General features: G+C 40.1%; 1 protein-coding gene across 6 annotated transcripts in view; it reads right to left on the bottom strand.

Annotated features, from left to right (window-relative positions):
• Positions 1-211: 211 nt before the first annotated feature.
• The window catches only part of FAXC (failed axon connections homolog, metaxin like GST domain containing), a 78,058-nt gene continuing 63,065 nt past the window's right edge, over positions 212-15,204 (bottom strand). For all 6 annotated transcript variants that reach the window (XM_070376566.1, XM_070376565.1, XM_070376568.1 and 3 more), the window contains one exon: positions 212-8,837. In XM_070376566.1, the coding sequence (XP_070232667.1) occupies positions 8,548-8,837 (290 nt within the window). In that variant the 3' untranslated portion in view covers positions 212-8,547. The remainder of the gene's footprint in view (positions 8,838-15,204) is intronic.

Genomic DNA, 15,204 nt, shown 5'->3' with positions numbered 1-15,204 from the left:
CAGAAAGTCATACGCCTAAAAAATTCATTACCTCCTTTCTCATTATACATGAGCCTTAAAATTAAATATTCTCCCAATCATCTAAGAGACCACCACTTAACAGTATATTAGATGCAAAAAATATCTCAGATTTTCCCCATGGGTATAAAGTTTAAACATTCAAATTTGCAAAAGAGAAGCAAACTGGAATAAAGACATTCACAGCCAGCTATTTCATATCCATTAGTTATCATTTACACATCAAATACATACAGCAATGAGACCAAATATACAGAATCTCCACATTTATATACAGTAATCAACATAGTGCACAATTCAAATCTATCTTACAATCAAGTGTACAAGTTTAAATATGGCTTTATAAACTACTAACAATAACTGTGCTAAAGGAACTCATAGGTCCAGAAGTAAACACTGGAATGCCGCCTCCATATCGAGGCCCTCGTTCAGCAAGATGCTATCCACTGTGTTTGCAAAACAGAGGGTGCGAGTCATTGTTTCCGGGCAGTGTCCACCCATCAGCCCCCAAGCAGCTGAAATGTAGGTTCAATTATATCAACATTGGCCCCTCCTATCTCAGGTATCTGAAAATAAATCTGTACATCTTCCACACATTTGGAGACACGGGGTAATAAACAAATAGAAGAAAAACAAATAATCAGTGAGGTGATGATTACCAGGAATTATCAAAACGTGCTTTTCAGATTCAGAAATTCTCAGGCATGAGAGTCAGCATTTGCATTATTGAGGTTTTTCCCTCCCTCCTTTCTTTGCTTGTTTTGCTTAAATCAGCGTACTGAGAAAATTTTCAGGAATTTAAGAGATGTACTATATCAAGTGGTCCCCAAAACAGAATTTAAAAGAGTTCTTATAAAGGTAACATCTAATTATTCACTCTTTTCTTCTAGCCAAAAATGGCTCTTAAGAATGAATGAATGAATAACCTTGATCTAAAATCATGCTTCCATGCCTATTTTACATCTACTTGCCCACCAACAATATAGACACACTCTCTAACCAACTGCTGCCTTCTACGTGCTATCTTTAAGTCCTTCTTGCCCCATACTCTAAACTCTATCGAGTAGACTATTCCCTGTAAATTTCTATGTTTGCTATGTTTTTAATGTACATAACAAATCATTGGAGCAGTGTGTGTGAGTTTAAATAAATACCTTGCGGGGCATGCTTAGAAAGTCTTACTGATGAGGTCAATGAGCGCAGAGGTTTGGAGACCACTGCCTACATAGAGATGAGGTGGGTGTCTCCAAACATTTAAGGGTCTTCTATCAAACAAATATACAAATATACTCTGTACATTTTTTATATTAGAAAATGGAAATTCTATGTCACAAACACTTTTGAGAGACAAGAAGGAAGTTCCAGAATCAAAGGAGTGAACACACCAGGGCCACTCCTCCAGTTCCCAGGCTCAGACTCAGGTAGGACGAGAACAAGCCAGAAACTAGGACAAAGATCAAGGTTACTCCAGGGCTTGCTGCACGGGCCACTGGAATAACCACAACAGTCCTTCCCTACAGATTGCATTTATCTTTCATTTAAACCCGTAGTCCTTTGGATTGCTTTAGTAAAATGCCACCACTCAGAACACTCTCAACGTGCCTGACACTTCTCTAACACAGCCACACCGCACAATTGCTTGAAGTCCAGTATCTGTTCATCTTTCCTTTTCTCCTCCCACTCAATGAAATTCAAACACCACCAGAGGAAGGACTTGGATCCTCATCTTTTCAACCACCACCATCGGGGGAACGTCACCCTCATCAAGGGTGGAGTTGTCAGACACTCAGCAGGATACAGATAACTGGGAAAAACACGTTTCTGATAAACATGATCCCATGAGACTGCTTACTTTAGGTGAAGTCATTTTGACAGGAGTCACACAAACATGTTGCTCCTACTGAAGCAGAGATTCCCTCCAAAATTTGAACATTATCTCTAGTCTTATTGCTGAAAAAAAAATTCAGATATAATTTGTTAAAGATAAAAATACAATCATCTGGACATGGTTGATGTTTTAATAAGCCAAACATGATCTCTTATTGGGGGATAGAAACAAGTATGAGAGAAGACTTCCAATTCTGAACAACTATTAAAGGGAACAGTCTATAGATTGTAGTATTTTTTAAGGGAGGGAGGTAGTAAGTACCCAAAGCATTACTCCTTTCTAGCCTCGAATTATATCACATTCCCTCTGCTATCTGTTTAGCCACTGCTGATTAACTTGACAATTTAGGAGCTAACTCCTACTGTTTTCAAACCCATGGGGTAACTTTTTTTTAATACCAAAGAAGGTCTAAATTATACTAATAAATCAAAGTTACTCTATTCTAGAGCTAAAAGTAAAAAATAAAAAAGGGAGGGGAAAGATGCTTGCCAATGGGGGATAGGAGGTGAATTAGTCACTTTTAGTAATACTACTTTTCATAAAATGAAATAGCATCATAAATATATATCACTCTACAGCTAGTGAATTGTTTCAAAATATTTAAAGCTATAATTAGGGACAAGAGCAGCTGAAAAATATTTAAGAAGAACATTATAACAGTAATCAAATTAATTGCTGAAATTATTTGTGTATGGAACACCTAAGTACTGTACCAATGTTTGGTTCTAGATAACTTGTTTCCCCATGGAAATGGTCAAGAGTATTGGTGCTGGCTGGACCATATTCATAAGCTGTTTTATTATTGCAATGGTCCCCTTTATTTGTCTACAAATTTGATAATTAGGGGCAATAATCCACTTGACATTTGAGCATCCAAATGGTCTAGCCAGCAGCAGAAGTTTCAGAGAGCTTTGGTCTGGGGACAAAGTCCCTGTTTGGCCAGAGCCAGAATGGTTAAGGAGGTCATACTGTCAGCCCCAAAACAGTGAGTTGCTTCCTTTTACAGAGAATGTTTTCAGTATTCTCTGTAACCTTCTTTAAGGGGCAAGGCCAATGTGTTGCTGGTTCCAGTTACCTTAAAGATTAAGGGCCTTAATTACCTTTAAGATATTCTTTAAAGTCAGGGACTAAAAACCTAAAAAAATGAAGAAAATCCCACATCCATTTGCATTTACTCCTGGCACTAGCAAGGGTTCTGCCATCCAGAGGAGCCTCCTGCTCACACACCAAGGGGTCCTTTTGAACTTTGCAAATTGCATCCAGACCATCAAAAGTAAATGAATAAAAGTCAAGCATGCCACAGTCACAGGCAATCGATCCTGGACCTGTTAGAAATGGGTTGCCAGAGTTCCGCATTTAGACTCAAGAAATATTTGTCATTGAATGTACTTTCATCAGTCCTTGTTCTTCTTAAATAGCACTGCATAGACAGGAGAACAAAGGATCCTGGGTAATAGCCAAGAGCAATGAAAATAGTCTCACCCGTTAACAAAAAAAAAAAAAAAGGAAGAGGAGGAGAGGAAAGAGGGAGAGGATGGGGGAGATGAAGAAGGAGAAGGGAAAGAAAACGAAGAGGAGGAAAAGCCTGAGTTGTTTCCTATCAACAAAAGGCACCATCCTTTTATTGAAAATACACTCAACAATTGTTCAATTAATTAATTAATGCAGAAAAACCTGATTGTGCAGAACTTATTCCTATAAGGAAAAATCCAGCTTCTTCTCTAGTACCTTAAGCCACAGACCAGTCAGCTTATCCATGCAGAAGTGGTGCGTTTCAGGGCTGAAGTGAAGCCCCTGTCCCTGAACTGATTTTGCAAAATCAACATTTTGGGTGGTCAGAAGGTAGATGACAATGATGATGACAACAAAATCCTTTCACTTTCAAAATGCCAAACTTGTCAGAAGAAGGATATTTTCTCAATCAGTGTGAAGCACCTCTTCTTCCTTCCCTGTCACAGAGCACTCTCCATGTGGATAACGATACAGATTACTTGTGCTTGCACCTCCCATTCTAATTTATCTCCTGTCTGGCTGGGATAAAATCAAGCAAGAATGAACACTGAATTTTAAAGGCTGTGAATTTTAAAGGCTGTTTTTCAAACAAGGTTTCTTCAGCTGTGGTCCATGAACCCCCTAAGGAATCCACAGGTAGTTTCAAGACATTTCTACATCTCCTGAACTTACATGCAAAATTTCATATATCTCCATATTTTTCTGGGACTAGGGCATAGGACTTGCATTAGATTATCAATGGAGACACAAAAATTAAAAAACCACTGTGTGTGTGCTCAGTCGTATCCAACTCTGTGCAAACTCATGGACTCTAGCCCACCAGGTTCCTCTGTCCATGTGACTTTCCCAGCAACAATACTGGAGTAGGCTGCCATTTCCTCCTCCAGGGGATTTTCCCAAGCCAGGGATTGAATCCACATCTCCTGGGTCTCCTGCATTGTAGGAAGACTCTTTACTGCTGAGCCACCAAGGAAGCCCAATATCTTTCTAGAGTATGACCCTCTTCCTGGGAATCCCTTCCCCTATGCAACCTTCAGGGAAGGAAGTGATGGGAGCTGTGTTTCTAGAGGAAGTGGGAGTTACAATAAGCTGAGACCTCGTCCTGCAGAATTGACAAGGTTGGGCCATGTGAGGTGTGTGAGCCAAAGGAGAGGAAGGGCAGGCATTTCAGGAGAGGAGCTGCCATGAATGGAGGCACAGAGCAGAGCACGTGAGGCATGTCTAGGCAACAGCAAATGGACCAGCCTGGATGCACTGGATGGCTTACATGGAGGAGCCCTGGCAAACAAGATGAATAAAAATTGTGGACACCAGGCCCAAAGGAATACCTCATCCTAGAGCAATACAGTGCCTTATGGGGGTTTTGAGAAATATTAATCTAAGATGATGGGTAGAATGGATCAGGGAAGTGGCGATGCATGTAAAAGAGATTATCACAGAAGCTTAGGCAAAAGAGAATACCTAAAACCAGGACGCCACATCTGTTCACCACTCTATATCCAGTGTGGATTCCAGGGCCAGGCTTAGGGTAAAGGGCTATCAACACATCAGTGAGTAACTAAATACCTAGTGAGAGATCACATGGGCACGGATTCCTTAAAAGATCTAATCCAAGAACAAGGGTCTTGGTAACTTAAATGTCCATCTTGGTGACATTCACAGAGCACAAGCAGCACTTTGTACAGAGTAGATACCGAACAAAGATCCCTTGAACTGACCAGGATAAAGAGATACAGGGGACAAAACTGAGAGATTTCGAGCACTCTCTGAGAGGCTGGGATGAGCTGGTTCTACAAACATGGAGTGAGTGCTCAGGGAGGTGGTTTTAAAAATAATCCAAGTCAAGGTGACGTAATGGCAACAACTCTGTAAGGCAAGGTGAAAGACCTCAGTTCTGGGCCTGCCCTTCAAATAAATATGGCTTTCCAGAGCAAATCCACCACCCAGCTATCCATGTCTATGAGTCTATACTTTCTCTCGAGTAATCTGGGCAAGACTCCCACAGCTACAATCCTTAACACCTCCTTTCCTTGAACCCTAGTTGTTTCACAAACACATATCCTCATACCTCAGTACACACAAGTAGGGCTCATGTTCTAGTTCAAAGTCTGGTTCTAATTCTAGTTCAAGTCCATTTGTTCTAAGTCTGTGATCAGTCAGTTGGGCAGCCCATCACCTTGGTAGCATTAATATTCACAAATCATGATGTTATAAAAAAATGGGAACCTCTGGCAAGACAGTTTACCTCTGCATAAATTTAAATCATCCTTGTTATCTACTGTGACATATGCAAGGCAAAGTATAATTCGGCTGCTCCTTCATCCAGACAAGTGGAGATGAGGGTGGGGTGGGGCAAAGGGAAGTAGAGAAAAAGACAGAATTTAATTTTTACAATGAAAGGTTAAAAAGAACAGGTAGCCCCCAGGTCTTCTGGCCATCCAAAAGCATCTCTTAGCATTAAAGATCACACTTCCTTAAGTTATCTTCCAATAAAAAAGAAATACAGAACTTGAGCAAGAGAGTCAGATGACCAAAACATCCCCTAATTTCTTGTTATTTTTCTTATAAGTAGCACCTGTTCATCAAATAGGAGAACAGTTCAATCTGGGCAGCCTAAGAATGAAACATATAAAATTAAAGCCCACCTAATCAAGACTGCGTAAGTCACCCACATCACTGTGGGTTTTGTCTTAGTCATTATTTTTCCATAACCCACTTTGGGAAAGTAAAACCTGGGTATATTCTGGGGTTCCTAATCAAGTTATACCTACAAAATGCTGAGTACCCAAACATGAGGGGTCGGGCAGTACTCAGGACTCAGCCCCCGTGGGAGGCACCTGGAGAGAATGAATGAAGGTTTCACATATTTAATATTGGTTCTCCATGGATGTGCCCTCCAAGTAATACACAATAAAAAATATCTGTGACCCCACATACTCATAACTTAAACCTTCTTGTCATGAAGATACAGTATACTTTGTGCTATACAGGAAGAATAAATTATAGACAAAATTTCAAACACAACTCTTTTCCGCTGAAGATGGGGAAAGGGCAACTCAGTCTTAGCAGAGCTAGGTCCAGAGTCTGTCGACTCCATTCACATTTTCAGGCCAGGACTTTCCCTGTCACACAGAACTACCACCAGTTGGTCTTGGAATGCATTTGCGAAAGAGATAAGAGGTGGGTAATCCTGGAAATGATACTGGAAACAAGATAGGCTTATCCATTCATATATCTTCCAACACATTCTCGTTAGGCAGCAAACAGTCCCCTCAAAGATGAAGGGTTTGATAAGATACTAACAACTGAGTTTTATGTGGAATAAAAATCTTTAGCTTAGAGTGTTTCAGCACTTCTTCCCAGTTATACATTGCTTAAACGGTAAATCACCTCAAAAACTCTCTCCCATTACATCTTTGTGAATCCACAGCATTCTAGGACTGTTTTGCCAAAACTATATTCAGTCTTTTTCAAATAAAGTATATGAACTTCTCAGAAGTTGCTGTCTTTTAAGAAGTTCCTTTTTAACCCCATTAGGAATAGCCCTTCCCCAGGCAGTTGTGGTCAGAAGCCCAGATCCACAGCCATCGCCCTAGGATCTTCACCCCATATTTCACTGGAAAATGTTCTAAGTCAACCAAAACCATGTCTTCAGAGATAGAGTGCCTTAGTCAACACTGTAACCCCAAGAGTTCAGGTGCTCTATGGAGAGGGAAAGAGAGGACAGGAAGGGGAGGGGACATCCTTAAGAAACATTAAGATTCTCCTCAGCATTGCCTTCCCCTCACTGGACAAGGGCCGAGAAGACCAGAAAAGCTGCATTAATAAAAACTGCATAGGGTCTACACGGCACAAAGTGCTTTGCTACCATTTACAACGATCCTCTTCCTGCTTCATCTTTTCAGTACATCTTGCAAAGTTTGTTTTCAAAAAAGACATTACAAGTTGGCGAGCTTCTGCTTAAAAAAAAATCAATCAAATCCTTTCCCCTTCACTTCTATTAAATAGATCTTATTCCTGAGCTTTATACCCTCCAGGTAATCCAAACATAGGCAACTTAACACTCCGGAATCAACAAAGGACAGCTTTCCAGTGTGAGTTCAGGCAACAAAAGAGACTTCTCTGCAAATATACAGTAGAGTTGAAGACTGTTTGTAGCTGTTGATGATCTGTAAAAATATTTCCAAGGTTCTTTCAACGAAAGGTTTCAACTCAAGCAAGATCACAAAGAGGATGATGAGCGCGTCCTAACTGTGCCTTGGTGTGTATTCCATCGGCTCGGCTTGGGCGAGTGACCGTGGCTGCTGTTGCCTGAATGTGGAATTCCTCCGCCCGCCGATCTTCACACGCACGAAGCACATTAAAGAATAAAATGTGTTTATGTCACACCTCTTCCTAGAGGTTGAAAGCGCCAAATGTTACCACATGAATCCTCACAACACCCCTGTGAGGTAGGTAGGTGGAGACTATTGTCACCCCCACTTTACAGGTGGGGGAAATGAGGCACACAAGAATTAAGGGACTTGCCCAGAATCACACAGCTAGTCACTGGCAGGGCTTAGGATAAAACCAGTACTGGCTAGCACCTAGCACAGTGCTCTGCACATAGTAGGTGTTCACTGAATATCTATGGGTTTTATTTGACTTATATTTCAACATACAATATACACACAGAAAATACAAGTGGCCACCAAAGAACATTTATCTCCTGCATTCCTTCTGATGACATCACTCATGACTTTGAATCCTACTGGATGAAGGATGTTCAAGGATCCTCTCACACCTAAACCCTCAGGTTGCAGGGGATCAACATATAAGCGGTCTGTGGACAACCCGCACTTGCACTGCTCTACCACACAATGTTAGTTTTCTAATGAAAACAAAAATGGATTTCAGGAACCATGCTGACTTTTTTATTTTTTTGCCTCTTTGTTTTAAATGGAGCCATTGGAATGGTTCTGTGTCTTGTTTGTACAAAAAAGAAATAAGGCTGCTCTACTCCAGTTAGCTTGTGAGAACTGTGCCAAGCACGAAGATCTCCTCCCAGCTCAATGGGATTTCTGCCTGGGAAACTGGACTGACCCCAGGGAGTGGCAGCTCCAACAGACGAGGGTCAGCGAAGCTGCCCATCACTTGCACTGTTCATGGTCTGTGTAGTCATCCATGTCCACATCAGAGTCAAAGAGCGAGTGTCCAGTGAAATCTGTGTCTGGGGTTCTGGAAAAACTGTTCTCTGCTCCCTCGTCTTCAAAGGTCTCTGTCCTTGAGTAAAAGCTGAAATCCAGCAGGGGCGTGTGTGTTTTGCTCCCGTCACTGCTCTCCTCTGACTCATAGATGGTGTTGTCATCATCATGCTGCCACTCAGGCCAGAATTTTCTCCTTATCCTCTCACAGTACATAGCGAGATTGATCAGCTCACCTGCAGGGTGGTAAGGAAAGCAAGGGTTAGTTCTCAGAAGCAACCATCTACCAGCCACTTGGCTTTCTGGGCAACTCAGAAGAACTGTGTAGGGTAGGCATGAACAATGCTTTTCCACAGAGGCACTGTTCAAATGTTTAGATTTTATACACAGAAGAAAGGTGAGTGGGAAAAAATAAATTCAGTGAGTGGGCTGGATGAAATTCAGGGGTGAGTCCTAGGATGGTGAGGAGTGAGCAGGGTAGCTGATTCAAAATGGCAGCTAAACTACCCATCGTTTGGCTTTGTGAAACATTTTATTATTTTATGTTTGCATGTCAAGAAAACTAGTGCTTCAGCTGGTTCATCTCTAAATTAATTTATAGTCCATGAAAACACACCAACTGTTAGTTGGACTAAGTCAGCCAGAAGTGATCATTCATTCCACAAATATTTGTAGTGTTGTTACAGGCTGCTGTGCCAAGTAGTTGAAAAAAAAAAAAAATAGGTTAGGAAGGAAATTTTGCCCTGAATCATCCATAAAATAGATAACTCAGAACTGTCTTTATGGATGAACATGCCTGCAAGCACATTTAGTAAAACAGAGATTGTTTAATTTTTTAAGTAAAATTCAACACTACACCCATGATTGGGTTCTTGCTTGGTCACCAGGTTACTTCTTTCTACTGTGAATCAAAGGAACACTTTCATTAACTTGCTAAATTTATCCAGGCATTCGTCTGAAACATGACACAGTATTTGGCTTTCATTTCCTAATTTCAAATGCAAACTGCAAAAAGAGAGTGAGTTTTTGCTTTTGAGCCACCAGATGGCAACACTGCTCAATAAGCATATAATTTGTCACTAACTCTTACACGATTTTATTGCCCTAATAGTCTTTGGATGTTTATTTTTTTTTAATTATATAAACACTCACTTACTGTGTAGGTAATCCATGTTTTATTTCAGAAAATTAGAAAATACAGGTAAGCAAAAAATAAAAGAATTACCAATAATCCCATTTGTCATAACATTTTCATTTATGCTGTTCTTGAAATTTAAGTTTATTTATATATACATTTGGGCTTCCCTTGTGGCTTAGCTTGTAAAGAATTTGCCTTCAGTGCAGGAGACCTGGGTTGGGAAGATACCCTGGAGAAGGGAAAAGCTACCCAACTTCAGTATTCTGACCTGGAGAATTCCATGGACTCTATAGTCCATGGGGTCACAAAGAGTCAGACATGAGTGAGTGACTTTCACTTTTTATATATTTACATATATTTACATTTACAATGTAGCATTTACTACATATTGTTTCCTATGCTACTTTTTAAAAATTTTTATTTATTTATTTTTGGCTGTGCTGGGTCTTCCCTACTGCCCGTGAGCTTTTCCTAGTTTCCCATGCTACTTTTTTCACTTAACAACATATGATGAAAACCTTTTAATTTTACTCTATGACCACCTTGATAATTGTATTCTACTTCATTATATAGATGTACCACAGTTTCATTTTACTTCAGCTCCCTATTATAGCCATTTAGGCTGTATCTATATTAATAGCTTTATCGGTTACAGTAACTACTCTATCTCATTTTCTATCAAAGAAGATAATATATATTCATTTTGGAAAATCCTAAGTCTGTATATAGAAATGGTATAAATATATATAATACACACACACACACACACACACACATATAAAGAAGAAAACAAAAGCATCAATAATCACACCAATGCAAGGTAATGACAATTAACATTTTGGTGTTTTTCTTTCAGTATTTTTTCAATTTATGTATTGTCATTATTATCATTAGTTGTCACTTCCTGTAACATTGTAAACATTTTCCCACTAAAGTTTTCCAAAACTTTGATTGCTGTTCTGCTTAAATAAACCCATCCCCTACAAAACATAAGGCGAATCCCCCTGCCTCATGGATCCTGTAAACTATTGGATTTGTACATGGTTCACCATGTTCAGTCTTCTCAGATCAAAATAGCTCGACTCACGCTTCTGAGTCCATTCTGATTGCCCCCAACTTGAAGATCTATGAGCTCAGGAGCCAGAAGCCGAGAAGCCCACATCACTGCTCCTTTTGGGAAGACACATGCACATTTTTCACCTATTTTCTCCCTCAGGGAAGCAGTTGTGAAAATGCTTTATCTGGTATTGCTGGCGACCAAAAATTAGATAAAGATGAGGAAGCGGCAGCAAGGGGCCACTGGGGTGGAGGATATCAGAGATGAACTGGGGTCACTTCACAGCTGGGGACCACCTCTTTGCCTCAGTCAAGTCCATTCCCAGAAAGCCAGAACCTAGGTACAAAGTGCACGGAATCCAGATGATAAATGACTGTGCACGCCTTCTGTGGCTATCCTCTCTACAGCCCTTTTCTTTACCTTTCATCCAAGAGAGTTGCCCCCCTTCATGACTATGTTTCATTAGAACCTTTTCAATCAGGAACAATAAAAATTAATAATAATAAAAATAGCAAACATGTATATAGGCCTTACTGTGTACCGGGCAATACTTGAAGTGCTTTATTTACTAATGAATTCATATTAACTCCCATCCCTAGTCCTGGCACCAATCCTATGAGAGAGGAGCTATTACTATGTGCATTTATGATAGGAAAACTGAATCAACAAAGAAATTAATTAACTTGCCTGAAGTCACACAGCTAGACAGTGGCAGAGCCAGGATTCAAACAAAAGCAGTCCCCAGACTCCAAGCCCTCCACCAAGACTTGACCTTGCCTCTCTCCTGATGAGCTGACAGCCTGGCCTGGGAATTCATAGCTTCCAACTACCTATCACAGATTATTTTTCAGTAATTCTTTCTAGAGTCTCAAGAATTATGAGAGGGCAGGTGTTGTCACTCAAAGACAATGGGTTGTCCTGAAGAAGCAATCATTCTATCATGCCTTTAAGAAACGGTCTGCTTCGATAAGCAAAGACTGGGAGCTCACATGCCCATCCTCATATCCTGGCCCTGATAAAAAGAGTGAAGCAAAGAGTGAAAATTTACACTTCAATTCTCCCTTTATCTGGATTTGCCAATCCCTTCTTATGCATAGACCCTCTACCAGCAGATCCACTCAACATGCTACCAGCCAAAAAGAATGAAAAAAGTCAGCAGAGAAACAGGTTATGTGTGTAGTGTGTGTGTGATATGCTCATGTTAACATAAATGCCTATATTGAAGATGTAAACTTTGTGAAATAATTTTTTAGAACAGGAGGTTTTTTTCTCAAAGAGTACTCAACAAACAGATAATGTCACCTATCAGGCTGGTAAGAATTAAAGCTTGATACCATCCAATGTGGAGAGTCAGACATTGTACAACATGGTTGGTGGAAGTATAAATTGTTAAAAGCTTTTCAGGAAAGTAATGTGAGGTTACCTATTGAAATTTTAAATGCACTTGTGTGTTGGCTCAGGACTCTGCTTTTAGTACTCTCTTCTACTCTTGCCTGGAAAATCCCATGGACAGAGGAGCCTGGAAGGTTGCAGGCCATGGGGTCGCAAAGAGTCAGACACGACTGAGCGACTTCACATTTCACTTTCACTTTCTACTAAAATAAAAGCATCAATATGTAAAGACAGATGCACATGGATGTTGAATGTAGTATTATGTCAATGAAGAGAAAGAAAACAAAGATGGAAACAGCCTGAATATCCAATAAGGATTGACTGATATTTGTTATATCAATCCTATAGAATATTGTACAGCTATTAAAACAATAAATATTCTATTTAGCAAAAAAAAAATTATAAAGTAATATGTATAACATAATTCCATTTGGTTTTAAAATAATATAAAAACAGCTATATATATGTATGTAAATTTGTATATGAAAAATAAAAAGTACAGAAGGGTTCACTTCAAATCCCTAATCTTGGTTTTCTATGGGAGTGATTTTGAACATCTGTGCCTTTATTTTTCATACACAAATTTACATACCTGTACATAACTGTCTTTTTTATTTTATTATTTTAAAATTAAACAGTGGAATTGCACTATACACATTATAATCTTTTCACTAAATAGAATACTATATCTTTTTAATAGCTGCACAATATTCTATAGGAAGGTGGTGCTAATGGTTGAGAATCTGCCTGCCAATGCAGGAGACATGAGACATGAGTTCGATCCCTAGGTGGAGAAAATCCCCTGAAGGAGGGCATGGGCTATAGTCCATGGGGTTGCACAGAGTCAGACATGACTGAAGCAATCTTAGCACACACACACAATATAGGTGAGGAGATGATAAATCTTTTAAAACACATCTGCCTAATTCAACTTATTGTGACAATTGTGTATTTTTAACTTAAAAATCCAATAAAATAAATTAGTAAAATGACTAATGAGTGGTTATCAATATTTTCAGAAAACTGGAGAGGTTATTTATCAGAAAACCAAATGGCCCTTCACCCCGAGGACACTCCCAGACAGGATAAAGAACTTTTCTCTTGAAGTTTCGCTAATGGAAATATTCCCCACTCTTTGGAAAAAGTGACTCATTTCATTTTCCTGTATCACTCCAGCTCCTCCCAGCACCGCTGCAGCCCTGGACCCTTAACCAGCTGATACCTAGAAAACGGGGCTGGCGCCCACACACACTCTGTTTTCAAGGTGTTCCCTCAGCACCTCCCTCTCCATGCTTGTGCAGGGTGCCAGCTGTGCCCGTGGTTGCTTCCTTTAACCCCGTGTCACACGAGCAGCAAGGGTGCTGAACATTTCCTCTTTAGAAAAGTTCTTATCAAACTTGAATGTGGCAATGAGGACACCCCGCCCCTTTCCCAGTCTCCCTGAAGCTAATTCACAGATCTAAAAATACAAACACCAGCAAAGGTCACTCAAGCCAACCTTTTCCCAAGACCCAAATTCCCCCACAACCTCTTCCTAAACACCTCCAAATAGGGAACAGTAAGAGTATGGGGTGAGTATGTTTTTCAAGGATTCCAGCATTCTTTCTATCTTATAATCTATCAAAAAATAAGCAAAGAATACATCCAAGTACAATAAATAATTATTGATAGAAAATCTGCTGAACAGGGTTTTTCTTAAAACACAAAGGTCTGTCTAGTCAAAGCTATGATTTTTCCAGTAGTCATGTATGGATGTGAGAGCTGGACAATAAAATAGGCTGAGCACCAAAGAATTGATGCCTTCGAACTGTGGCGTTGAAGAAGATTCTTGAGAGCCCCACCTTGGACAGCAAGGAGATCAAAACAGTCAATTCCTAAAGGAAATCAATCCTGAATATTCACTGGAAGAACAGATGGTGAAGCTGAAGCTCCAACACTTTGACCACCTGATTCAAAGAACTGACTCATTGGAAAAGACCCTGATGCTGGGCAAGATTGAAGGGAGGAGGAGAAGGGAACGACAGAAGATGAGATGGTTGGATGGCATCACCAACTCAATGAACATGAATTTGAGCAAACTCCAGAAGATGGTGAGGGACAGGGAGGCCTGGCGTGCTGCAGCCCATGGGGTCGCAACTGAAAAACAAAAACAATGGAGGGTTGTGTTTCTTACAAATTCAGAAAAATAGCATTAGGTTCTTTGATTTTGATCTGGCTCCCCAGGGCGAGCAGTGGAGTGGCAAAACCCTTTCCCTTTTGCTGTTTTATTTTCCAGGCTCTCCATGCTCCACACCTGTGTTAAAGAGGGCCATCCACATGCAATTCTCTAGTAAGGATATTCTGGTCAAAATATCAAATGTGACTCCACATTAAAAGGGTTGCTGAAAAAGACAAGAAATAACAAGTATAGGTGAGCATGTGGAGAAAAAGGAACCCTCATTCACTGCTGTTGGGAATGTAAATCGGTGCCGCCACTATGAAAAACAACGTGGAGGTTACTCAAAAATTAAAAATAAAACTACCATATGATACAGCAATTCCATTCCATTTGAGGTACTTCCAGACACTGCTGATGAGAATATAAATTGAAACAGTCCTTCTAGAAAGCAATTTAGCTGTGTAGACCAAGAGTTTGCACCCTTTGAGACAGTGATTCCCCAACTAGAAATTTAGCTTAAGTAAACAACCAGAGGTAAGCGTATATATATATGTATACAATAAATACACAATATTCACTATAGAATGTTAGTAAAAATTATTTAAAATCACCAGCAAGAGACTTTCCCAGTAGTCCAGTGGTAAAGAATCCACTTGCCAGTACAGGGGACATGGGTTCAGTCCTGGCCCAGGAAAATTCCACATGCCTTGAGGCACCTAAGTCTGTGTGCCACAGCTACTGAGACTGTGCTCTGGAGCCCTTGAGCCACAACTAATAAAGCCTGCACACTCTCAAGTCCGTGCTCTGCAACAGGAGAAACCACTGAAATGAGAAGCCTGACCACTGAAAGCAGAGAAG

The sequence above is a fragment of the Bos mutus genome, chromosome 9 (genome assembly GCF_027580195.1).
Source record: "Bos mutus isolate GX-2022 chromosome 9, NWIPB_WYAK_1.1, whole genome shotgun sequence".
NCBI classification, from domain to species: Eukaryota; Metazoa; Chordata; class Mammalia; order Artiodactyla; family Bovidae; genus Bos; species Bos mutus.
This window is presented reverse-complemented; position numbering and strand designations above follow the sequence as displayed.